This window comes from Periophthalmus magnuspinnatus, chromosome 9, assembly GCF_009829125.3.
Source record: "Periophthalmus magnuspinnatus isolate fPerMag1 chromosome 9, fPerMag1.2.pri, whole genome shotgun sequence".
Classification (NCBI taxonomy): domain Eukaryota; kingdom Metazoa; phylum Chordata; class Actinopteri; order Gobiiformes; family Gobiidae; genus Periophthalmus; species Periophthalmus magnuspinnatus.
This window is the reverse complement of record NC_047134.1, coordinates 21694510-21720996: the sequence shown is the minus strand read 5'-3', so window position 1 is coordinate 21720996 and position 26487 is coordinate 21694510. Positions and strand designations below refer to the sequence as shown.

The window sequence follows — 26487 nt, the reverse complement described above, 5'->3', positions numbered from 1 at the left end:
ACTGGGGGCAGAGACTGGGGGCAAGGTGGGTTAAGTGTCTCACCCAAGCTGGAATCGCATTGTCAACCTGTGTGTCAGTGGATCTTACCAGTCAACCAATTATGTTTATGTTTTAAATACAAAAAACTAGGCATGATTTTTTTATGAATGAAATAAGAAATCAAACCTGTCATGCCCAGCTTAAGTCAGATAGTTAATATATACTCACTGTCCACCAAAGAGTTGCATTCCCAGGAGAGCAAAGACCACAATGAAGAGGAAGAGAAGGAACAACAAGCTGATAATGGACTTCATGGAATTCAACAGAGACACCACCAGGTTTCTCAGAGAGTTCCAGTACCTATGGAAATATGTAATGTAAATATGGATCTTAACAACACAAGGAGGAAGACAGTTTGAATTTCTTACTTGGTAACTTTGAAAATCCTGAGCAGCCGCAGAGCCCGCAACACACTGATCCCAAATGACGCTCCTGGTTTGATGGCGGCCCAGACCACCTCAAAAATACTGCCAATAATCACCTGTGATAAAGAAAATTATAAGAAAATATACTCCACCCCATGCTCATCCATTTACATTTAAGTCAAAGCTTACCAAAATTCTGAAAATTTAGCAACAGTAGCAAATTTCTCACCCTAGAAAGTACAATATAAAAACTGATCTAGATTTATTACTAACATTTGTTGTAAACTAAATTTAAAGAAGCCATTTATAATGTAGTAAAATAATATTGGCAGTTAGCTTCAGCTGAATGATAGCCAACATTATTCATGTATCATATATTTAGTATTGAATAATCCCAAAGTAAAATACACAATGTCGAATTTGACAATTATTATGTAGTATGTATCAAAACTTTTAAATTACTGTTCCATTTAAATTAAATACCATAGTACTCGACTGTGACATGTGACAGAAGGCTCAACAGTGACAGCCTGCTCAGGTTTGGGAAGACAATTTTCAAATTCAAATACTAAGACTTCAAAGGCATTGTGGAGGCTAACCAGCTACGTTTTAACTAATTTCTATAACATTGGGGGTGATGATGTCACTTCCGGGTCCAACTGGTTGATTTTTAGCTTTGTTTTTTTTTTGCCACAATGCCACCTGCCTTGGAGTGACATCACACGTAACAACTCTACAGTGTGATCTTATCTGAAACCCAAGTGAGTTGTATTTTTGCCACAACAGTTAATCTGTATCAGGACACACAATTTAGGTGGCTGCAGATTTTTACAACATGGTCATGACAAATCTCACAATATATTGTAATACAAAATCTTACCCCAAAGTCAAAACAGTTGAATGAAGAGTGGAAGTAATTCTGGGGTCCAAGTCCATACATTTTCATTGACATTTCGGCCAAAAACAGCCCCAGAAAGACAAACTCAGCCAGGTCTGAAAGAGACAGAGAGAGAGGGCACAAGGAAATGCACAGATCAATGTCGGAGGTTAATAGACACTGGCTCCCTGTTGATTTTCTGGATTGGCTTGGACCACAACGCTGCCCTGGAGTGAGGGGCAGCGGCTCTGTAGGAGGCCTGTGTTTACATGTTCTGTGCCTGCTGCAGCAAAAGGAAAGAGGAAAGAACAGCAGAGGCTAGCAGCACTGTGGTCGGCTTTAGTGCATTTTTAAACAATACAATAACATTGATTGGCAGGGTTTTTCACAATATCAAAATGTGCACTAAATGTACAATCATAAAATGTCACTTTCTTATATTTAGGAGTTTAGTCCAACCTTCAACTTTTGCTGTACCTATAATATAATACCTATAATATAATACCTATATCAACATTACTTACCATTAATTAACTTTAAACTTAAGTTGTGATATTAGAACAATCAATTTACTGTTTGAATGGTCCTAAAACCTAATTTAACTAAACCAGATTAAGTGAGAGAATAACATGTTAAATTTCAGTAAAACTACACAAACAACAATAATATGACAAAAAATTATGCGATTCTTTAAACATAACTTTCAACAGTAATATTAAACATCCTTACATAGTGCATAGGTGAGCCACTCAGGCTGGTCGTAATGGACAATAGCAACACACAGCGTGTTGAGTCCCACCAGACACAGGACGGTCCAGTAGAAGCTCTGGGACTTGACTAGTCTGCGGATGGTGAAGCGGATCCTCTTCTCTTTCCTCCTGAAGTACGACGAGTTCTCGTTTTTACTCTTTACACTGCCACGGGCGAACGGAGAGCCCTGAGGAGCTGTGGGTTCAAAGGGGAAGTAAGTGTTGCTTCTTCTATTTGACCTGTTGTTTTGTTCAGATAAATCATCGTGCATCATCTAGACTGCGGGGAATACCAGGTGCCACAGTAGGGCAGCAGTGGCTCATTGTGTCCTTAGGCAAGACACTTCAACCACATTATCTAAAATGAATGCGGTGTGTGTGGTGCAGATTGGCAGCCTTGCTTCTGTCAGTCTACAACAGAGCACCTGGGGATACAATAGTAGCATACCGTCATCAAGTGTGGAGTGACTGAATAATGAACTGTAAAGCGCTTTGGGAGTCCTGAGAGGTGCTATATAAGTCCAATGAATGATTATAAAGCCAGTGACTCTATGATATGATGTGTTCCCAGTCCTCAGTATATGCTAATAAGAGTGGTACCCAAAGTTCAGCTATGATTGTACAGACATTTTTTATTTTTTATCTTTTTTTTTATTTTAGTAGGAGATAGGATAGGAGTTAGTCAATATGACATTTTCCCCCAATCTCATATTGACTACCATAGTGTCTCTTACTCCTCTCTCTCCGTCTGTCTGAGCTGTCAATCATTTCAGTCTGCAGGTCTGAGACACCTGATTCCCCTCGTGTCATAATGGTTAAAGCCTCGTCTGTGCGCAAAGCAGGGATCAGAAACAAATCTTAACTTAATAGCCTGTAGACCAAACAAACCCTAAGACCCAAGCCAAAACTGAGCACCCATTTAAAAAAAAAAAAAGAAAAAAATCGGCACCAAAGGTCTCAGTCATGTCATTTTTGTCATTTTGAATCAGAAAACAAACAACACCCAAAAACTAAAATAAATGAAACAGTGATGTTAATAGATATTTTAACTTGCTTTGATTCAACATGTTCTGTCTAATTTAATCTGGTAGCAGCGCTGTTACAGTTCATAACACCTGGATGAGTCACTGGTGCAAAGGTCTAATTGTGTTATAATTAACTCTTAACAACTATGACAACTCCACTTTTTACATTCACATTCATTCCAACAGCACCAGGAGTAATATCACATTATTAGGCTGCTTATTGCCTCTCATCCTCTTCAACCTCATGTGGTCTAGACTTATATTAAACTTTCTGTCCCTTAAATTAAACCTTAATGTCAAGTGGTGCTGGACACAAAAAAGGAGAAGAAAAATGGCTCTATTAGACTTCCATTAGTAGCACAGGAAGCACAGTGGGCTAATCATTTCCAGGTCTATTTTAATTCATAGATATGACTCAACACTAAGGACCCACTCCAGACTGTACAATATTGCAATATAATTATTTTTTATTAAAGCAATATGGGGGATTTGTCTGAAAATAGATATTTTTCCCATGAGTAAATGTTGCAATATTGGCTGAAGCAGATACTGTTGTGTCACTCTGCATTATTCAAAAGACTAAAATCATGTGAGGGAAGTCTGGGAGTCCCTGCTTAGACTGCTGCCCCCGCGACCCGGCCCCACTTACTTACATTTATTTAGTAAATAATATTATTTAGTAAAGTTTGGAAGAAATTGCACTTTTTAGAGAAGCTTTCTGATGCTATACTTTTACTTGAGTAATATTTAGTTTGGAATGTTATTTCAGTAAAAGCTTTGGTGGCTCTTCCCCATTCAGAATATTAACTAGTTCATATTAAGCAGTCTGCAGCGGTCGCTTTCAGAGACCAATGCAGAGTTTAGGTGTCACTGTAATGCTAACAACAACCAGCATGCAAAAACTATCACTTTCTGATTATCAGACAATGAAATGTTTTATAATTTGAGGCACACAGCACATAGCGGATATATTATGACCCCAAGAGCTACTTATACAATATTTCTGTACTGGGGCAAGACACATTTTGCTCAAATATGTGGAAAAAGCTTAGGCACAGGACCTTTAATTTCTGTGTATTATTTAAGGTTTTGTCGGTTTGATTAAATTGATTCAAATCATAAATCAGATTTAAATACATTTTGAATCCAAACTGTTACTCATGAATCTTCTACTCATGTAGAAGATTCTCAAAGACTACTACTACTACTGGCTACTTTTTACTTATATTTATTTAAAGTTTTGATACTCTTACTTAACTGCATTTTGGCTACTCCAACCACCTCTAACCTTGATTAAATCAGCTAACTTGAACTTAGATAAATAATAATTTTGTCAGTATATAGCTAGCTTGTTAAAGTTATATGATTTTATTGATTTTAGTTTGTCCCATGTTTTATTACAGCATCCAAACAGATAACGGTCAAACAAATTTGGCAAAAATGGTCTAAAATGAAAATCTAAGGGCCAGATCTCTAAAGACTTTGAAAAGTGACTCACCAACTGATGATATGTCAGTGAAGTGGTCCTCTCCTTCCTCTGCATTGATCAGATCATTTTTGCTTTTCTTTGCGCGCTTGAGCACTGAAAAAAAGACACAAAATATGAAACAAAGCCTGACAAACATGTCTGACAAACCTAAAATCATAAAGATGAAGTCAACAAGCAATACATATATATTTGTTATAAAACCAGCTTATTCTGTTCGTTCTATGATGAATAATTGGGACCATTGCCATAGCGATTAACAATTATTATGGACTTGTTAAGTGATGACATCATTTCTAGGTCCAACGGGAAACTTCACAGCTCTTACAGATTTTTTTTCCTCCCACAATTCTCCCTATTTTGGACCCGGAAGTGACATCACACTTAACAAGTCAATAATGCATCACATAATTGTAAGTGCCTTTTTTGGAATGTTTTCAGATGAATGCCGTATTGAGACTATAAAAAGTGCTTTTTATATAAATACAAATGTAATCAGACGTGCATGGTCTATTCATGTAAAAAAAAAACATGGCAGATTACAGATAAAATATGAAACAATAACACAGAGAACTTAGCAACAGCATGGATTTTTTCTGCTGTTAATATGAGGTGAGATTAGTTTAATAGATTTTGGTCTGAATGATATAAAGAGTGGATATTTGAGAGGAAATGACAGCAGTCTAACTGAAGGTTCACCATGCTTTAAAAAGCATTTTGAAATTAAATTTAAAAAAAAAAGTCTCATTCTGTTTCTTTATCATAAACTGACCACCGTGTTTAACTATTTCTGAAGGTAATCGACTAGAATAAAGGTTTCAGTTTAAAGCACCCAATGCATAATCCAGCACCATTCAGTTTCCTTGTTAAGAGGAGTATAAAAGTCAAGCAGGGCATCAAACTCTCCAGAGCGGAGGGTATTAAAACTAGCGTGAAGGGCCCTTAGACTCCCACGCTGTGTCTGAACTGCACGTGCACTTAATCCTAATCACATTACTGTACGGCACTAATGATGGACTGGATTCTGACAGAGAAGAGGGAGGACGGGATATAAAAGAGAGAGTGTGCAACTTAAGGGCAGAGGAGATTGGGATGATGTGTGTTTGATATGAACTGGGAGACAGATACACAGTAGGTTAAATACCGGATATATTATATTCAAATGATTACAGTTCATTTATGGGCGTGACATGGAGACAACCTTTGGGGGTCCCAGTGTACTCATTTGGGAACTACTATGCTAGTGAAATGATGACATGGACCTGCCAATTCAGGCTATTTAAGCAATTTAGGTTATAGGCTAAATTACAAATTAGTCTACTACACACTGCAGTATCCATCTGCAGGGTTAATGTCTTAAAATGGATCAAATACTTTTTATATGCAATAAACGTTTGCTGCTAGTCTTTTGCCTAGCCAGCCAAGACCACAAGTTTTTACAGTATCTTATAAAGCCATTATGGTCAGCCACCATATCCTGTATCAACAATTTTTGATAGCCATGACTATCAGGCGGATTAACAGTAAGAGAAAGGCATGGTCACTTTGTGTCAAAGCAAACATGGTGGCTTACGGGAAAAAAGGATCAATAATACAAATAAAAGCAAAGTAAAAGAAGTCATTGATTTTGCTGTTTGTTGTTTTGTTAACGTCACAACAAAACGTTAACATCTCCAATGGACAGCTGCACGTGCTAGCTAGCAGCATATTTTTTTCATTTGTACCAAAATGACCACACAACACTGGTGAATCCTATGTGAATCACTGATGAGGAAAATGAAATTGGAGAAGGAAGTAAGTACAGAGAAGTGGATGTATGCCGAGGACGCTGAAAAGGAGGGTTGATTGTAATATGTAAGATTGCTCCAATATATCACGAATCACTCAAAATATAAGGGAGTAAATGTTGAGAAGAAACAACTATAACATGCTTAAAAGCTCTAAAAAAATATAATAGGTCTGCTTTTAAGTTTCTATAGTCTACCTTTAATTTTGCACAGTTGTTGCAAAAGGAGACTTCATTACCAAGCGGCAGTGCTCCTCACCTGAGTTGCTGGCTTTCTTTTTGTACCATGCTGCATCCAGAGACTTCTCCTCTGCGTTCTTGTCCTCTTCTGCAAGCATTACCTCCTCTGTAACATGAAAGGTTTGATTACTTCAAAACGTATGTAAATGACACAAATAAATAAAATAAATAAAAATAAATAAAGGTGCATTATGTAGCATTTCCGGTGCAGGGTCTGCCAAAATAGCTGTGGTATCCTCTGGTATGTTATATGGTGGTTTATACTATGCTAGGACAAATAGGGACTGAAACAACAGCATAATAAGTAGTGAACATTAAACTTGTATTCGTACCAGCTTTACAGATCCACTCCAGGTATCCAGTCAGCTCCCTTTCGATCTGCTGCTGTCTGCGGAGCTTCAGAAACTCCTGCCTCTTCTCCACTCGCTCCCTCTCTTTGGCAAACTCTCTGTATAGTAACAAAAGGTCAAAACAAATGTTATTGTATTGTCACATAAAATAACATTAACATAAGGCCAACGCACAGGCGGTGTAGTGTTGACACTGAGGAGGGTTTGTGACTGAGGTAAGGACAACAGGTGGCGCTAAAGTGGATGCAACAATATCTTCTTATAACTTAATATGTCCAATGTAATCAATGCTGAAAATATGGATAAGACTGAACAAATACATAATCTGTCTCATTATAGGTAGTAAATACTTTGTAAAATACATACATATCTTAAAAAATATATATATATGCTTTTATCTGCTATATTGCTATAATCTATGACACCCATTAATCTATTTTGGACATTTAAAATTACAATACTGATCTAAAATTAAGCAAAAAAAGAAGCGCCCTTAACATTACATCACCATATTTACAGCAATTTTCCATACTGTATTTAGACAGGGATCTACAAAATAAAAATGGATTAACGCCCCAGTATCTATTGTCAGATATTTAAAGTGAAATCACACAATCCACAATCTCACAGTGGACTGAACTATATTATACTTATTAAGCTTACTAAAGATTTATTAGAAAGGAGCTCTTGGTTGCTAGCTGGTGAAGTCTGTGATCCTGTGCAGTACTGTTAGGTTACATCACAACCCTACATAACCCCGAGGCTGTCCTGAATTTAAATGAGCTGCATCGTAAAAGAGAAACTAAATGTGAACAAGGAAGCACAGCGACTTAGAACAGTGAATAAAAGATCAAGAAATGCTGTACTTCTGGAGGATTTTGTGTTAAAATTCTATTGGTTGGTCTACATGGGTTGCCACCATTGTTGGGCTGTGCAGTTAATTGCATTTTAATCACTTGTAATTGTCAATGATCAGCTTGGGGCTTTTGATTTAAGAGGTCTAATGTGAATCCTCTGTCAGTAAAAGCATTTGGAGGAAAAGATTTGACAGCACTGCTCCCACTAATGCTAAACTGTGTGCATTCAAATCAAGTTATACCTATCACCTCTCTGGCCAATTGAGTTTACAGTAATATTTCTATAGGTCAACTGTATATCTTTGCATCACAGTACACCAGAATAAATGCATGGTGAATTCTATGTCTACCCATAGAAATGGCCAGAGAATAGATATGAGCTTCATTCAAAGGTGATTTGTAAGCGTGACTTAGAGTAGAGGTAGAAAGGCTACTTAAAATAAAATAAGGCAATTACTTGATTTTGGCTTGATTCTCCATTTGATGCAATAACAACAATTTACACTTTGCCTGTGTATAAATGTCTACCCCACTGCACTATGGCTGGAGTAGTCACATACCACCACAGAGTATGCTGTGAATGAATGATCCATCTATGATCCATTCATCCATTTTCTTCAGCTTTATCTGGGGCAGGGTCGCAGAGGCAGCGGTCTGAGCAGGGAGGCCCAGACATCCCTCTCCACACACACTTCATCCAACTCTTCCAGGGGTGCTCTCGAGGAGTTTCCATGCCAGTGGAGAGACATAGTCCCTCCAGCATGTCCTGCGTCTTCCCCGGAGCCTCCTCCCAGTGGGACATGGCCAGAACACCTCCTCAGGGAGGCATCTTAGGACAATAACTCAGGACAGATCTCATGCACTCCCGGAGCTTGCCAAACACCTCAGTGACTGCCTCTGAGTCCTCAGTCTCTCCTTACTTTTGGCATCTACCACCGGGTTCAGGGGTTGCCTCCACAATAGGCACCAGAGGCCTTGCTACAAGCAGTCATATAGATAACGGAGGTGAAGAACATGGTCCACTTGGACTCAATGTCCTCAGCCTCCCAGGATCTGGGAGAAGTTCCCTGTGTGTTTGTGGTGGACAAAATGTGACTAGCACAGAAGTCCAATAACTAAACACCACTTTGGGAGTTGTTCTTCCCAATCACCTCTCATCACTCTCCAGATGTCACTGTCGTTGCCTATGACAGTGACACCCATCCTCGACTGCTGCCCAGTCCTCTTCGCACTCGACCCTTTTGAACCCCTCTGCAGGTGGTGAGGATGACGTGGGTCCACCCTCCTGTGGGCCCATGCCATCCTTTTGGGTGGAACCAGGTCAGACACTGTGGGCAAAGGCCCAGCTACTAGGCATTCGCATTTGAGGCCCAACCGCATGCCTGGCTTCGGGGTGCGACCACAGCTGGGCCATAACAGGCAATGTCACGATCCTTGACTCTTTGCTATTAGCAATGGGAATTAAATAAATAAACAACAAACAAATAAATAAGAAAATTAATACCTTAGCCCAGGGGTCCCCAACCTTTTTTGTACCACGGACCGGAATAATGTAGGTTTTATCTTCACGAACTGGCCATCTACGCATGGCAGATAAATATGGCAAAAATAAGTTAAGTGCATAAAAAATACAACTCACCATACCGCTGAATCAGTGGGAGCCCTGCGCTTGTTTCTTATTTCCTTCTTGTTCACATTTGTTTCTTTCAAAAAACTCTAAAGGCTTATTTTTTTAATCCCAGGTGCTTAGTCTCCATGTGCCAAAGCAGTTTTGAAGGTTTCATTGCCTCGTTTGCTTTTCCTGCATATTAAGCAGAGCGGACTCTGCGCATGAGGGTCACCTAGGACTCCTGGTATTGTCTGTTAAATTTAGCTTTCTTTTTCTTGGAGGTTGTAGGCTCCTCTTCTGGCTCCTCAGTTGTCCTTTTCCCCTTTTCAAAAAAGCTCTCCAAAGACTTTTGTTTTTGGTCTATTTTTACTCGCTTGTGGCTCTACTTTTATACGATGTGTCTGATGTGTTATACATGATACGTCATCGCAGAGGACAAGAGCATAACTAGCACAGATATAATATACCTGCCATTGTATCAAACAGATTTCTGATTCCTATCAGGATTTTCATTATAAGTCTAAGGACAAGCTTATTAGCGTGTCATGGGTGACGGGTGAAAGTTATGTCAGAGAAGATGCGGTCACTGATAAATTATTTGCTGTTTTTGTTCGGCCCGGTTACTTAAAACCTGCGCAGGAGAAGTTGCCAATAAAGAATATTTATTTGCTTTTTATCAAAGGATTAGCCTACTGAAACAAGCATGAATGAAGCAACTCCAGATATGTTTTTGATAGCTTTGCCAGCAAGATGAATTCTCACGATTTTTGTAGGTCACAAAATCTTGAGAATCCGTCTTGTTCAGCTCCAGCTAAAACGTTTGCATGTGATAGGTCCCACACCATCAGTGGTGCGGAAACTGACCAATCACAGGGCAGCACGGTGGTCTGTGTGGAAGCCAGCACCAAAAGAAACAAAACAAACGATGCCAACTGACACACTTCGAACTATTTTAGTACAAATATAGGCAGAGGGAAGTGTATGTGCATTTGTGGATGGGTAAAAAGCTTGTGCTTTTCTCTCAACTGGATTAAACTAAAGTTTGATTTCTCGCATTGTTCCGCTGTTGTGGTGCTTCGCCCAATCAACAGTATTTGTTTGAACGCTCCAATCACTGGTCCCGATCGCTTTCAGTGAGCGCCATGCCAGACTGATGTGTAGAACTCACCTCAGAGGGCTACACAGGTTCAGCTCAGAGAGCCAGGTTATATTTTTGAAAAGTTCAAACGTCAATTTTGCATGTGTGTCCTTTAAATCTAAGACAAATGTGAAGTGTCAAAGTTTACAACATAAGTCAGCTTTTTTCAGCAGTTTTACTGTAAACTATGTACTTGATAATCAAATTATGCATATCCCAAAACAACATTCACAATATTACCAGTATTTTCAAAATCCGTCCACCTCTATCCTTAAATGAGCATTTAGGCAACATGACTGAGCACAGGGTAAGGAGGTTTAGACCGATAGTCAAGACAAAACAAAATGTAGTGAACAAAGCCAACATCCCCCATGTTAGGGATCTCCAGCAGTCCGCCCCCGCAGCCTCTGATTGGTGTGTCTCCCTCAGCGCCGCCGGGGGAAGCTCCTGCAATGCAGTAGCTGTCTGCTCCCTCTCTTTCTCTCTCTCTCTCCATCTCTCTCACTCTCTCTCTTCCTCTATCTCTATCTCTCTTGCTGTCTCTCTCTATACGTCGCTGCTACTGTCTACATCTAATTGCGTGGCTGCCTTCACTCGGACAGAGCCACTGGTTGTTTTCAGAGATCTAGTTTGACTCTGTTCATTAGCCTATATGCTATTTTGCCAATAGAAATTAGCTAGAAACTTCACTATTGTTGAATCTGAATCCAAGTTCTACACGTATTGACTGATACCATAAAATCAGCTAATTTCAATTAGGACTGTGATGAAATACCAAAAGAGTGTGATGCTACTTGTTGATACAGTATTGTTATCGGTTTCTCTATCAAAAAAATGCATATTTATAATAATGTATTCACTAAACAGCAGCACTACTGTTCTGTTGCTTATATGGTATGTAGCCTACTTCAGTTAAAGTATGCACTGTTTTGATTATTGATTGTCACATAACAGTCTTTCATTAATTAATGTTCAGAAAATGTTGCTGGGCAAATCCAGACTGATATTCCTCTGTATTTTTATACAGAGAAATATCAGTCTGGTTTCAGTGTTCTCCGTCACATTTCGAGTCCAACCAAATGTGATGATGAAATCAGATTTGTTTTATTTCAGTGACACATGTGAAAGAAGGAGCACACTGGTCATCCACCATTTATAACTAAAACCAAATTTATCTCAACTCAGATAAAGTATAGCTTAGTACTTTGATCATTGATTCTGCAAAAATCTGTGATGTTTTCAAAATCAGTATTACTTTTCAGCCCCCTGAGATATTTTTTTTCCTTTAATTTTTTCAATAGTGATGAGCTAATCCAACTGTCAATCACACCCATCTGAAAACAGGTAGTACTGTTTTGTGTATTAATCAAAAGGTGAGAGACCCTGTGATTCTAAGCCCTATCCACCATAGCAATTTGACTACAACAAATTCATGCTAAATAGTCAGTTAGTTGCTTCTAGTGTTAAGAGGAAGAAAATCTGATGGTAGCAGCTTGCATTTGCAGTTTTGTAAGAGCACACAGCCCACAGGTTCACACTTTGTCATGGGTATAAATGCATATGCCAGAAGGAGTCCAAACACAGCACTGAATCACAGCAAATTAGATCATAAGAAAAGAGGAAATATAGATTTATTTCTAACAGAGTGATGTAGCAACAGAAAAGCAAACATATTAAAACATACATATTTGATTTAGCTTATCAAGTTATCGTTGAGTTACAGGATTGTGCTGCACAAAATATATAGCCAGTGATTGACTAAGGGCGAGTATACTCAATAACCCATGTTTGCTTATGTTGTTCCATGGACAAATGGATTCAGAAAATTATTATGTAAGAGTTTTGATCTACTTTTTACATACAACATAATACAACTAGACTATACTGCTAATTTTGCACCTTACATTGTGTATATATTTGAATGAGAAAAATATTTGGCACGTTGCTTGATAAACCCAGCCAGCAGACAGGCAGTTCAAAGGGTCACTGGTGTATTTGGCCAGGTCCAGACTGCTCACTGGCACATCTCAAGTTTGCAGCTCTGCCCACGCTGATGGGATAAAAGCAGGCTTTAGTGTCCCGGGCTGCTCCCCTGGGAGTGTCCGGCCTCACTGCCCCGCTCTGAAGCTCATATCGTGGCCTTTAAGTGGTGACACGGCCCCCGCATGGCCCTGTCAGACTGGATCAATGACCTTTCCCCTCCGGCGCACCTCCCAGCTCATCTGACAACTTGCATGGAGGAGGGGGTGGACAATAAAGGGTAACTGTCCCAATGTTATGGTCATGGATGCTAAATTTAACAAGGAATTTTAGTGGGTTTAGCGCATACCAACTGTTGAGCCTGTTACTACTCACTCTTTGCTTGCATTTCAGTGTTTACAACTTAAAGGTCCTAGGCTTATTTTTATCATTATTATTATTTAGCTTTTAACCATGTCATAAGGTTACTTGCTCGTCAAGAACATACTAAAGTTTTGTTTCATTCACTTAAACCAATCTTAAAGTCACCCAGCAGTAATCTGGGGTGCACTCGGTGTTTTTAAAGCTCATAAACCTACACCAGAATCATTTCAGCCCTTCAATATTTCACACTCAAATTACAACTTAAATTGTATTCACTTTAGGGATGCACCAATGCAGCTTTTACAGTTCAGACATTAATTTTGATACATGTTCTATGTTATTTTCCAATACCTGATATCAGCCACCGCAGTGACTTATTTTCTTGATACAAAAATAATGTATGACAAAACTGATCATAATGAATAACTATTGTGTAAACTGTTATTTATCCTTCAACTAACTACAGAGCAGCTTTGAGTAGTAAAAGTTATGAGATGTTCTGGGCTAACAGCCCCCAGTTATCAGTTTACGGGCCCAACCTGGATATCAGTTGAACTGAAATTTTGGAGCCAATACCTGATTCAAAACATTTTTCCAGATCGCTTTTAAGTAATACTACGGGATTCACCAAAGCTAAGGCACCAAACAGTTGTTTTAAAAAGTGAATAATACTGTGCATAAAATATTTTTAAAGACTCTTTTTTTTCTTAGATAGGGTTGACAGTAGCTCAGTTGGTAGCGTGTTTGTCCACTGATCTGAAGACTGGAGGTTTGAATCCCGATCTCAATATAAATAGCAATGTGATTCTCATTCCCAGAGATGAATGCTTTCATTGTGCCCTTGGGCAAGACACCCACCTTGCACCTGTGTCTACGTATACTAGTGTATGAATATGTTTGTGAATGGGTGAGTGGTTCCTTTATGTAACACACTTTGAGTGCCTTGAAGGTGGAAAAGCATTGCATAAAAATGTGTCTTTTCTAAGGATATTGAGTGGAGCATGTTGAAATGGCTGCTATTAGCAAAATGATGCTAGCAGATTCAAAAACACAGGGATGACAAGCTAACTTAGATAAGATATTGTATGTTTTCATAAGTAAGTGTTGATATAAAGAAGCAAAACATGTCTAAGCTCCCAAAGACATGTTGTTTGGTGCGTTCTTAGAGACAAAACCCAGAGTAGGATTCATTTTTCCTCCCTCTAAGTAGATGGAGACACAGGCTGAAAGAGATGTCCCGTAAATGACTTGAAGTCTTTAAGGGACAGTCCCTCTATCGGTCCCTCTCTCTCCTTAATTTCAAAGAGGAGCGGAGAGAGCAAATGGATTTTACACCAGCGGGACAAACTTGGGCTTATCAAGAAAAACAGAGAAGCAGGAAAAAGCGACTTAAAGAGAGGGCGCGTTCTGACTGTCTATTTCAAATGCTGTGGGACTGATAAAATGTGAATGATGTTAGGAAGAATTCTGGGGAAATGTTACAAAAAAATTGGACAAGCAATGTTTTGACTCAAAGAATATAAACAAAATAACCCAACAAGAACATGTGAAAGTCAGGATATAAGTTTATTATTTGTGGTGGTCCAAAGTCTGGATAAATAGTTATATATAAGTAGACATAATTACAAGTTATAAGCAAAGCACAGTAAAAGCCTAGAGGCAAATTATAGCAGGAAATGGGCAGTGAGACTTTTATCTTCTATTGTGTGTAAATAAAAACCTATTGATTCAAACTCTATTAGAAACGTATTGCATGGAGTCTGGTCTCTTAAACTGTGGCACATATATTGCTCTTGGTACACAAGCTTCTTTTGGTGGTACATAAAGCCCTCTGCAGTGTTTTATATAATCTATCTATATATACACTTTTAAGTCCTTCTTAAAAAGGATGTGCCTGATGTTTACTGTCTTAAAAATGTGAAATTGTGAAATGTAAATTGATTGGTCCAAACTTATTCCTATTCTATAACACTTTCCTAACCCATTCCTAGCATTGTAATTCTTAACCGAGTTTATAAGCAGCAGCTTTTCACACCTTTAAGAAGTCAGAGTAGAGTTTTCCCTTCATGGACTAACTAGCAATGCTCCTGATCAACTTATTTTGACTCTAGGAGCTGCTTTTACAATAAATTTGAATACATTATTTTGCTTATTGCACTTTACAGTAACTCCTCTGCCACACTTAAATAAGTCATGGGCAAGCTGAGAGAAGTGTCTTGCTCAAAAGTACAACAATCTCCATTGCCAGGCTCAAAACGGTTCTGCTTAGCTGTGCATATGACTGAAAGCTTGTACATTTTATGATGATTATTTGTGATCATTTATGTTTTGATTTGTTGTATTGTGATTTTAATGTTTGTCTTATTCTGTAAAGCACTTTGAATTACTTTGTATACGAATTGTGCTGTACAAATAAACTTGCCTTGCCAATATAGCAGAGACTGAGCCACCAAACTTCATCCTAACTGTATCTAAACCATAGACTGTATATATAAATGGATATAGCTAACGTGCAAGCTGATGCGTTCCAAGTGAGTATGGGCACGCATCCGATTCTCTCAACTCCAATTCCAATTCACTTTATATTGAAAATCATCACCCATATCTCTGTAACTGTTGCAGTGAGCCTTGTCATTTCGGTCTTAAAATGTTCGTATTAACCCGCTCTACAAGATCCTGATGTTTTTATTTTGCTATTGTGTCTGTAAATCCAATTCATAACAGGTAAACCAGGCACCTTCTTTCCCTGAGGCAGCTCCTGTGTTAGCAACAGGTTTGATTGTCAGTGTTGATAAGCGTCCATTCTCTGCTTAACTAGCGGTACGGGCGGGAAGGGTTGTTACCTTTAACAGCCTCGCTCCGGATTCGCTCTTTGGTTGCTATGATACTCGCAGTCGGAATTCCAAATATGTAACTTGACTTCAAATTCATCCCTGTAACCACTAGCCTTGATGATTTGACTGAAGCTGAACACTATGGGTGACGCCACTTCTTCATTGATCTTATTCCGCCCCGTTCACTTTTGCCTCTAAACGCTACTAAACCACACTTTCTTAGTGGTTAAGTGAGAATCCCATCCATTGCATTGGAGAATTGGAGAAAGGTTTTGCCACAAAAAATGATATAACAGTAGGTTGATTTGTGTAAAACTTACTATGTTCATGTGCACCAACAAGTCAACTATGCAATGATTCTGTGGGAAGCTTTAAAACAGTTCTCTAGTCTGTATAGAATTGCTGCTTATTTGTTGTCAAGATCAGCAGCCCCATGCAAAATAATACAGCCTGAATGACGATGGCAGCACACACAGCAATGTCTGGAATAAGGTGACTACAGTCTCTGATCTAGACCAACAGTTAATACCAGCACTGTATAAGTAAGTTCCCTTGTTCTTCCACTTGGAGGGAAAGATTGCTTTAGCCCAGACGTAACGCCACAAGACAAAATGAGGGCCCAAATATCAAGAGACTTCCAACTCTGAGAAAGATGTTAATAACTGCGAGGCAATATTACAGAAGAGACGATAAACACACAGCTCTTTCCCACAACGATATTTCTCTCTCTGCCATCTGCCATCGAATCTCACCGAATTACAGCTAGGGAGTGAGCCACGTTGGCTCAGGCACCAGGACACCATAATCACGTGAATTTATGTTTTAATAAAGGCTCATGAATATTATATTGCTCCAGTCACAGACCAGGAATCTACCTAAATAAATTAGAAGAGGGGAGGACAGAGTGTGACAGAAGGCTAAAGGGACAGGGAAAAGAGAATGCCAAGGTGTGGGGGCCTATCAAAGAAATATAAACATGGTTTAGAAAAGTGTATTAAATCTCCCAAAAATGTATTTGAGTCAAAACAAAAATATACAAAAGAATAAAATGTAAAACATTCAGATGGAGGGACAAATAGACAAAGCTTAAACTATATGTTAAGAGCTGTGATGTTATAGTTATGTGCACTGTTAAAAAAAAAAAAAAAAAAAAAAAGGGATAAAAATAAAATGCAAATCTCCAATAGGCTCTGTGCACAATAGCGTCCAGCAGCCTCACTGTTAGCGCCTCTACTTGCGTACTAGCTCCGCTATGCACAGCTACTGCTCAGCATGAACTGATCACTTAGTGCACGTTTCTGACGTCACATGGGTGGCAGGTGCTATCCTGTATTGAGGAAGTAATGTGGAAAAGAAAATTATTTTTGGGCCCATGCGCCAATCAGGGCAGGTCATTACAAACCACGTCACTTTGAGTTCACCTTCCAGATTTTATTATACTTCCATGTTTAAGACACAGTGAGCTAGCTAGCATGCTGCTGTGCACAGAGCCCATTACAATGCTAGTCAAGAAAATTGCAGAGCCAAATCTAGTTAATCAATAAGTCGCAATTAATCAATAATTGGAATATTTGTAAACTAATTAAATTATTGAATAAACATTATCTTTTTTCTGTACAGGCTGCATTTGAGGCTTGAGTGCTCAGAAAATATCTGTTTTCACATACCCACTATCCCCACCCACTGCACTTCACTTTGTTCCGGGTCATACATGTTGTTTGCAAAAATATCCCGTAGCCATTTCTCAGCATTAGAAACATGTAAGTGAAACTCTGCTGCTTGTCACAGGGAAATCACTCTATAAAGAGACAGGGCCTCTCAGTTCTGCAAATTATAATATTACTTTGAAATGATTCCCTTGGTCCCCAGGTCCACTTGTATGTATGTTTGAGTACGTCTTAAAAGTTACAAATTACACTGGAATAAAAAAATTAGAGAAAAGCTTATAGCATTGTAGTGTTACAATAAAACCCATAGATATACACACTTCTACATTGCTGTAGAAGTGTGTATTTTGAGTGTACTACTCACCCAGAGAGCACTCCCAGGACCAGGTTCAACATGAAGAAGGATCCGATGATGATGAGGGGGATGAAGTACAGCCAGTTCCATGTGTTCCCTGAGGCATCGTTGGCCTGAAACACACAACACAGAATAGTATTTTAATATGTAAGATCAATATTACATCAATATTAAAATTCCTTTAATCATTCATTATCAATGCATTACATACAAGAGACATTGATATCTGCAAAAAATAGCTTTTTTCTATTTATTTATTTATTTTTACCATAATTCAGATTCTTTACAAACCCAGGAGTCAGCTTTTTATTTCATGATTGCTTTATTTTGAAATACATGGGCGCTAATGTTAACTTTTTTACACACTGGCCTTTGAGGCTAGCCTTGTTCAAATGTTTCTTGGCATTGCTTGGTTCTGCAGATGCATTGGCCACTGCCAGCCTCAAGGGGGCCCTAAAAGCTAAATTCACACTTTTGTATTTAGAGGCATATTCTTGAAAATGTTATGGGTTGGCATGATCCCGGTTTAGTTCTAATGCAGATTAATGCATTCTAACGCAGACGTGGTCTAGTCCATGTTTAGTTCCAACTTAAGTCCCACTGGTCCCACTCCTTTTTGGGCAATCGGAGATACTCTTTTTTTGGTGTGTGTTTTGCTGTCTGTTTTTGTTTATTTTTCCTTGTCTCTTGTATCATGTTGATTGACATCGATTGTGGCTGCCTAGGCTATGCAAGAGAAAAGATGTCTATTTGCCCAAGACAAATAATTAAAAAAAAAAAAAAAAAAAAAAAAAAAGTCCAAATTTAGTACCAATTTTGCTGTAGTGGGCAGGTATTTATCACATTGTGGTGATTAAAATCTGTATACTGTACATACTCTCTTCATGGGGACCTGCTTCACTTATGGGAACAAAAATATAGGTCCCATAATTTAACGCAATATCAGATTAACAATGGAGTTCAGAAGCTCAACTATGGGTTAAATAGGTTACGGTTAGGGTTTAGGTTAAGGTTAGGCAAGTAGTAAGGTTAGGGTTAGGATCAGTCTCTAGGAAATGAAGGTAACTAAATTGTAGTGTCCCCAGAAGCATGAAAACCAATCATGTGTGTGCAAGTGTGAACGCGGTAACACAGAGGCTTCTCGTATACACCCACCACGATACAAAAGTCAAGATAGAAACTGTAGTTGGATGTAATTTATTAGTTGAAGTGTGGTAAATTGTTTGTGAGATTCTTCATCCCCACTGTGCACTATAGGCCTGCCTGCTGCTATATATTAATGTTTACACAAGATTAGATTGCCTTGTTTTTCTATAGCCCAGCTGAAGCCAATTCATTCCATTCTGTTCTTCTACAGATGTGCCCCATTGTCTGTGCAGATAAAGGATCAGGTCTATAATGCTCCACAAACACAATGAGGTTATTATACTGTGTAATTAGAGGGCAAAAATGCTGACTTTCACTACACGCATGCCAGACTGTGAATGCAATCTGATACAAGTCACACTGTGAGTAAACAATATCAATGTCATGTAAGGGTAAGGGGAGATAGGATGACATGCGAGTGGATGATAAAAATATAGCTTTATTGGTTCAAAAGTTCATATTTAGTTGCATATGAAACTCAGATTATTTGATTGGTTTGAACATTTTAGTCCTGTTAATCAAAGTTTATTTACATTACAGCAACGCAGAGAAGACCAAAGGGATATAAAGGCGTGAGAACATATCATTAGCACATTAAGCGGGCTTTCAATCTTCAGCAGCCTTGCTACAGATTGGCTCTTTAGTTGCTATGATACTCGTGGTCAGAATTCCAAATATGGAACTCAGTTCCAAATTTGCCTCTATAACTCCTAGCCTCAATGAGCTTCACTGAACTGGAACGCTATGAGTGACGTCACACTCCCCAGTCCACTTCTTTATACAGTCTATGGTTCATACAAATGTGCACTTTTCTTCAGTGATGTTTCTGTATTGAAATAGATTTGTTATATGAACAATTTTAAAGCAAGGGTGTAAAATCAAAGGTGGACATTGTTAAGTTGGTTTGCAAAATGGAGGAAGCACAGAGATAGTGAGACACATTTGTCTCCTCATACAGGCATGAGGCTTTGACCTCCACACTGGCTCTCTAAAGTCTACTGTAATTTTCTATATTGGACAGATGTGATTGTCAATGATTGTGTAAATGTAAGCAGGGTGTAAAACACCTATGGGATATTTGCTGGATGTGTAAGAATCACTTGACACTACATTTATGATGTATATTTAAGTAAGTGCAGTTGAAGCCAGAAGTTTACATACACTATATAAAGAGACATACGCTTTTTTTCTCATTGTCTGGCATGAAATCGGACTAAATGTTTGTATTGGTACCATTCCCTTTAAATTGTATTTTTCAGGTTTTGGCCCATTCCTCCTGGCAGAACTGATGTAACTGCCTTGTTTGTACATGACTTTTCATGTCTGTTCATACATTTTCAGTAGGACTGAGGTCACGGCTTTGTGATCACTCCAAAACTCCAAAACATTGACTTTGTTATCCTTTTCACTTTGTAACCAGTTTGACAGTATGCTTCAGGTCATTGTCCATTGTCCAAGCTTTAATTTCCTGGCCGATGTCTTGAGATGTTGCTTCAGTATTTCTAAATAATGTTCTTTCCTCATGATGCCATCCATTTTGTGAAGTGCACCAATCCCTCCTGCAGCAAAACAACCCCATAACATGATGTTGTCACCCCCGTATTTCACAGTTTGGATGGTGTTCTTAGGCTTGCAAGCTTCCCCCCTTTTCCCCCAAACATAATGATGCTCATTATGGTCAAACAGTTAAATTTTTGTTTCATCAGATCATAGGACATGTCTCCATGTCTTTGTACCTGTGGCCATTTGCAAACTGTAATCTGGCTTTTTTATGTTTCTTTTGGAGTAATGCCTTTTTCCTGGCAGAGTGGTCCAGTACAGAACTTGTTTCACTATGGCTAATGACACACTCTTACCAGGATCTTCACAAGGACTTTTGCTTTTGTTCTTGGGTTGATATGCACATTTCGGACCAAAGCATTTTCTCTTTCCTGAGCGGTATAATGGCTGGACATTCCCATGGTGTTTATACTTGCATATAATTGTTTGAACAGATGAGTGTGGCACCTTCAGGCATCTGGAAATTGCACCGAAGGACGAACGAGACTTGTGGAAATCCACAATTCTCTTCCTGATATCTTGGCTGGTTTCTTTTTCCCATAATGTTACACAAAGAAGCAGTTTGTTTCATGTGTGCCTTCAAGTACATCCACAGGTGTGTCTCTAATTAACTCAAATGTTGTCAATAAACCTATCACATCATCATCTGGGTTTTCCCAAATTGTTTAAAGGCATAGTAATCTTACTGTATGTAAACTTCTGACATTGAAGAGAATAATGAAAAAATGTCTAAAGAAATCTTCCTCTCATTATTCTGGCATTTAGTAATTAGAAATAATTTTGGTAAACCTAATTGACCTAAAACAGGAAAAGTTTAATCTGTCAGAGAGTGAGTGAAAAAGCGTATGTGTCTTTCTATATAGTGTATGTAAACTTTTGTTTCAACTGTAAATATAATATCATTATTATAAATTATAATAAAATAACGTTATTATCAGATGGATTTCAATTGTGCCAAATATTCACTTCAAGAGTAGTAGTACAGTTCTCTCTACTGCAAAGAAACCATTATAACTAAGGATTAATAACTTTATGGACACTAAATGCTGAACCTGATTGGAGTAAAACGCTGGTGGAGGCCACTGCTACAGCAGTGCGTGTAATGTAATAATGCCACTACAAATCACCCTAAGCACTGCTCGTCCCGTCCTGCTGCAGAATTACATAAACAGGTCTGTCTTAATTAAATCCACACTAAACTGCTGCCATGCTCACAGTTAGCTGCCCCACGGCTATTAGTGCCAAGCCACTGCAATATTCTACTGACGACAGAGGAAATATTGTCCACTCTCTCTTTCTATATATGAGTTATATATTGGTTTTCGCAGTATTGCCATTTTTTAAAAATGTACCCAGTATTCTTAATGCATGTTCTGAGCCTGCAGCAGTAAAGTTTGCATTAAAAATGCTTTATATCTAGTTATTTTATTTTGATATATTTTAGTTAGTATGCCCAGAAAAAAATCATATCATTAAATTGGAAGCACTTTTAACACCTTAGAGTTACACTTTGAAGTTGTTGTGTTTTCAGGCCTGGATTAAAGTATTTTGGGATGTACAGTATGCTCACTTCAGCTACAGCTTTTGTGTTTTCCCACAAACAAAACGTGTATAAGCAAATACTAGTTTTAAAGGAGCAATATGTATCTTTTCTGTTGGAGGGTATGTCACCTGGTTATTACCATTATCTAAAATGTTCTGCAGTATGGCATTTAACTAATCTATCACGTGTTTATTCAATTACAGATCCTTTTATTGCAGTGGGCGACAGTAGCTCAGTTGTTTTGAATTTCGCTCTCAACATAAACATCATTGGTTGAGCAGCCAGATCCACTGACCCGCAGGTTGCAGTGCAATTCTAGCTGCCACAGATGAATGCTTTGTTGAGCCCTTGGGCAAGACACTGAACCCACCTTGCCCCCAGTGTCTACATGCACTGGGGTATGATGTGTGTGAATGGGTGAATGGTTTCTTGATGTAAAACGCTTGTGCCTTGAAGGTGGAAAAGCGCTTTTAAAAAATGTGACCATTTACCATTTAACAGTGGGGGTCTTAATAGATCTGACCTGTTACTTGGTCTGGTGGTATCACCTGCTTGACTCTATCTACGGTAGATAAATAAGTTTAATGCTACACTATACAACATTCCAGGCAAATCTCCAAGGAGACAAACAGGTAGCAGATTCTGTAACAAAAAACGTTACATGCATGCAGTGTATATTTTTTATTTTTATTATTATTTTTTAGGACTTAAAACAAAATACAACAGTTCCACATGAGTTCAGACTTAGATCATAGACAAACATCATGATGTTAATCAAATGTAACTAGTGTATACAAATAAAACATAAAAGTGGCAGCATTATAAGTCAGTTCAGACACCTGAGGCAGTTTCTTGAGGTGGAGACATTACTGACTGAATATATGACCAGTGAGTCGACCACTTGCTGTTATAATAATCTGCTCTATTCAAACGTCTGTAAGATATGATAAAAGATGGGGCTGAAGGGGCCTGCCATTACTTACTAATAATTTCCTTCCCAACATAATGACTGTCTGTGAAAAAGATGGAGGCAAAATACTCATTATCAAGGGGTCCCCCAGAATGTAAAGCCTGTTACAGAATGGGATGTGGTTACCAACAACAGTTTCAATGACTACATGAACTGATGAGCCAGGCCATGTGAACAAGTGTTTCACTATCATCTTAGCATTTCCAAGAGAGATGATTATCTGCCAATCCCACTTTATGCAACCATGTCAAATTTTAAATTGGACGAGTCGAGTCCATAACTCCCTTGGCATTTTCTTTACATTCCTAAGGATCTCATCCCAGCTCATCTACTGTTAAAGTGGCATTTAAGTCCTTCTCCCAGATGTTTTAGGAGGACATTGAATTGGGATCAGGCATCATTAGAAACACTTTTACAATAAGTGAAAGCTTCATGACCCGCCCAAATACTTTTAAAGATCTTCCAATGCACCACAAAGGAGCTGATGTAGCAGAACAAGGTCTTTACTAATAAGTGAAGTATCTCCAAAAATCCCTGTCTAGGCAACTTTAATTCTCTAATATCTCAAATGACTTTAATGTTCCCATTGTCATACAGATTCCCTAAGACTAGCTTCAACGCTCACTTCAAAAACAGGACTTCCAGAAGAATGGTATTTTGTCTATACAGAGTTTGGATTATGCCAAATACCAGAAGACTGATTGATGTATGAGTCGAACTTGAATATCTGGGATATCCTTCCTGTCTCATCTTCAAATATATCCTGTCTCATCTTTGGAAGATGAGACAGGACGCAAACTGAGGAGCAAGATTAGTAGGCGAGTGAGGTGAGTGGAGCAAAAGGAGCACACACCATAGTCTTAGACCATGGGGGTGCTTTCTCAGGACGCAAAAACTAATGCCAAGTGCCAAATGCCTGAGAGAAAAGGTATAGTGATATATCTGGGGTTTTTTTTGTTCCAAATAAATATTTTTATACAACTGATCAAACTTTTAAAATATGTTGGGTGAATATGTACCAGTAAAGCCTGCAGCAGATAATCACATTTGAGAGTGCAGACAATTCTAATTACTTTTTCTTTACCCACACAGAGAGATATAACTGATTCCAGGTGTCCAAAATGAATTTTGATCAGATCAGATAATTGGCATGGGAATGTAAAAACGAGATATTTTATACAATTTTGAGTTGAGTTGGCAATGAGCAGTAAGTGGCAGGGCCTTCAACTTCATCCAATTAACTTTATAGCCAGAAATATCATAGTGCACCTTTAAGCACAACACATTTTTGTTTTATAATTTAAGGTTGCCAAGTGTGAGTGTGAATCCTATATTTGGACTGAAGCACTGATTCCAATGTATTTCCCTGGAGAGGCTTATAGGTTTAAAAGCTGCGTATGGCTTTAAAAATTGCACAGGAGATCCAGATTTTTACCTGTGACGCAACTATTTTGGCAAAATGTGAACTGAGCATTTTTGAAAAATCTAAAAATATGGCTTTGGATTAATAGATTAATGGATTAATGAAACAAGCATAAATGAAGCAACTCTAGGGATGGTGAGGGGGACAATAATATAACACGAGTAAATGGTCAAATACAGTCAATTTTGCATAATATGTGTCCTTTAAAGTGGCCTGCAAAGCCAGTTGTGTTGGATGTTAAAAAAAGGCATAAGGAAATAGTCAAATACTGTGGCCATGTGGTGATGTTGTGTTAGTTTGTTCAGTCTGGCCCACATTATAAATAAAGATTACAAAAACACTGTTCCAGCTTTGGCTTTGATTACAGTAGACATTTGGTATAGATTTCATTGAGACAGTCCTGATGTCTTTACCATCCGTCTCCATTTTTTTTGCAGCGATTAATCATGTACGTCTTATCAATAGCGAATTTGGACGAGGAGGGCACAGACCGCAGCAGCTTAAAAGAGGAGTATTCAAAGCACAGCCAGCAGGGAGAGTTTAGTGCACGCCGTAATGAAGACAAATGTACTTTATCAACTACTGAGGTAACACTATCAAGGGAAGGGCTGAAACTTTTGTCTTGTCACTGTTTAACTCAACTGATAGCTCATTACATTGGGAGTTATACGTGGCAAAACAAGGCTGTTAAGGTCTAATCTAGGTGTAATGATCGTGGGATATAATTGATGAGATGGTGCAATTTGAGGTTTTGTTTATTTACTGCTCAATCACAAACACTGACAAGAAGTAAATCAAACAGACAAGAAACACATGTGGCACTAGCGAGGAAATTTGGAAATGATAGGTTGGGACTTTATCATTAAAAATTCTGTGCAAATGAACAACAATCTCAGAGAAGCCCAGTGCACCATCATAAACCATGTATCACTGTAGATACATAGAAATATTTTGTAGGAAAATTGTTGGAAAACACAGTGAATGGTTGAGAATCAAGACAAAGATTCTACAATATACAGATAACTTACTTCTGCTTGGCACCCTCCTATTACCAATCACACAATCAGACTGACAAATTCTGAAAGGCAAAGTGGGTGAAGTGTCTTGCCCAAGGATATTAGAAGTAGCCACTGACCCGTCAACAGAGTGTTAGCAAGTGAGTTGCTGCCCCAATGATCAAAGGGGCACAATGGAACTTTTCTGGTAGGACTTTCTTTCTGTCTTCATGGAGATGTTAATTGTTGGCATATAATAGTTCACAGAATGGAAATTAACTTGCCTGTCTTTCATGCGTTCAGTTTAAATTTTATTGCAAAAACACCTTGAAAGACATGCATTAACACTCTGAGCAAGGCAAGGCAAGGCAAGTTTATTTGTATAGCACAATTTGTACACAAAGTAATTCAAAGTGCGTTACAGAATAAGAAGGACATGGAGCAGACTTGCCTCACCACAGATTTAACCTGTAACTAGGCCGGGACATTTATTGCCTCTGTGAAACATTCCAGGCAAAGCAATAAGATCTCTATGGAAACATGCAGGTGGATCCTCCACCACCAAAATTGCAGAGTGCGCCTTTAATCTGCCTTTTTGACATTTCAGTGAAATAGAAATAAAAGTCTTTTTTAAAACTTGATTTTAATACTAAGGGCTAGACTTGATATTCGATACAGATTTTGATATCACAATGACAATAAGATTAATTTTTTTTAAATTTAGACAATAGAATGTAATTTTAAACAATAAACTGTAATTTTATATTACCATATGGCCTTACGTCTGTGTAATCCCTCAGTCGTCCAGGTGGATTCCATAATGGTCCATGGGCATACACTAGTCTACGTGGTCTTATACTAGTTCTGATACAGCTCAAGATCTTATTTAGGAAAGGTTAATTTCTGTCCCATAAATGTGACTTTTTTTATAAATACCTGCTCAAAGTTAGTTAGCTAGTTTCAATACTAGTATTAGTATCGATTACTATCTGATTTTCAATACTTTTGCCAAGCATATTTGTAGCAGCTTTTGCCAAAGAAGCACAATCCTCTCTCTCAGTATGAGTGAACAGTAGACCAGTACAGCCACCTGATCTATGCTAAACCGCCATATCCCATCTTGCGGCGC

The 26487-nt window shown here is 38.4% G+C and overlaps 1 protein-coding gene across 1 annotated transcript in view; it reads right to left on the bottom strand.

Moving 5' to 3' along the window:
* The window catches only part of cacna1ba (calcium channel, voltage-dependent, N type, alpha 1B subunit, a), a 156914-nt gene that overhangs the window by 65603 nt on the left and 64824 nt on the right, over window positions 1-26487 (bottom strand). The window contains exons 7-14 of the mRNA XM_055224495.1: window positions 17731-17834; window positions 6901-7016; window positions 6588-6674; window positions 4555-4638; window positions 2012-2227; window positions 1286-1398; window positions 409-521; window positions 209-340 (exon numbers count right to left, since the gene is read on the bottom strand). Of these exons, the coding sequence (XP_055080470.1) occupies window positions 209-340; window positions 409-521; window positions 1286-1398; window positions 2012-2227; window positions 4555-4638; window positions 6588-6674; window positions 6901-7016; window positions 17731-17834 (965 nt within the window). The remainder of the gene's footprint in view (window positions 1-208; window positions 341-408; window positions 522-1285; window positions 1399-2011; window positions 2228-4554; window positions 4639-6587; window positions 6675-6900; window positions 7017-17730; window positions 17835-26487) is intronic.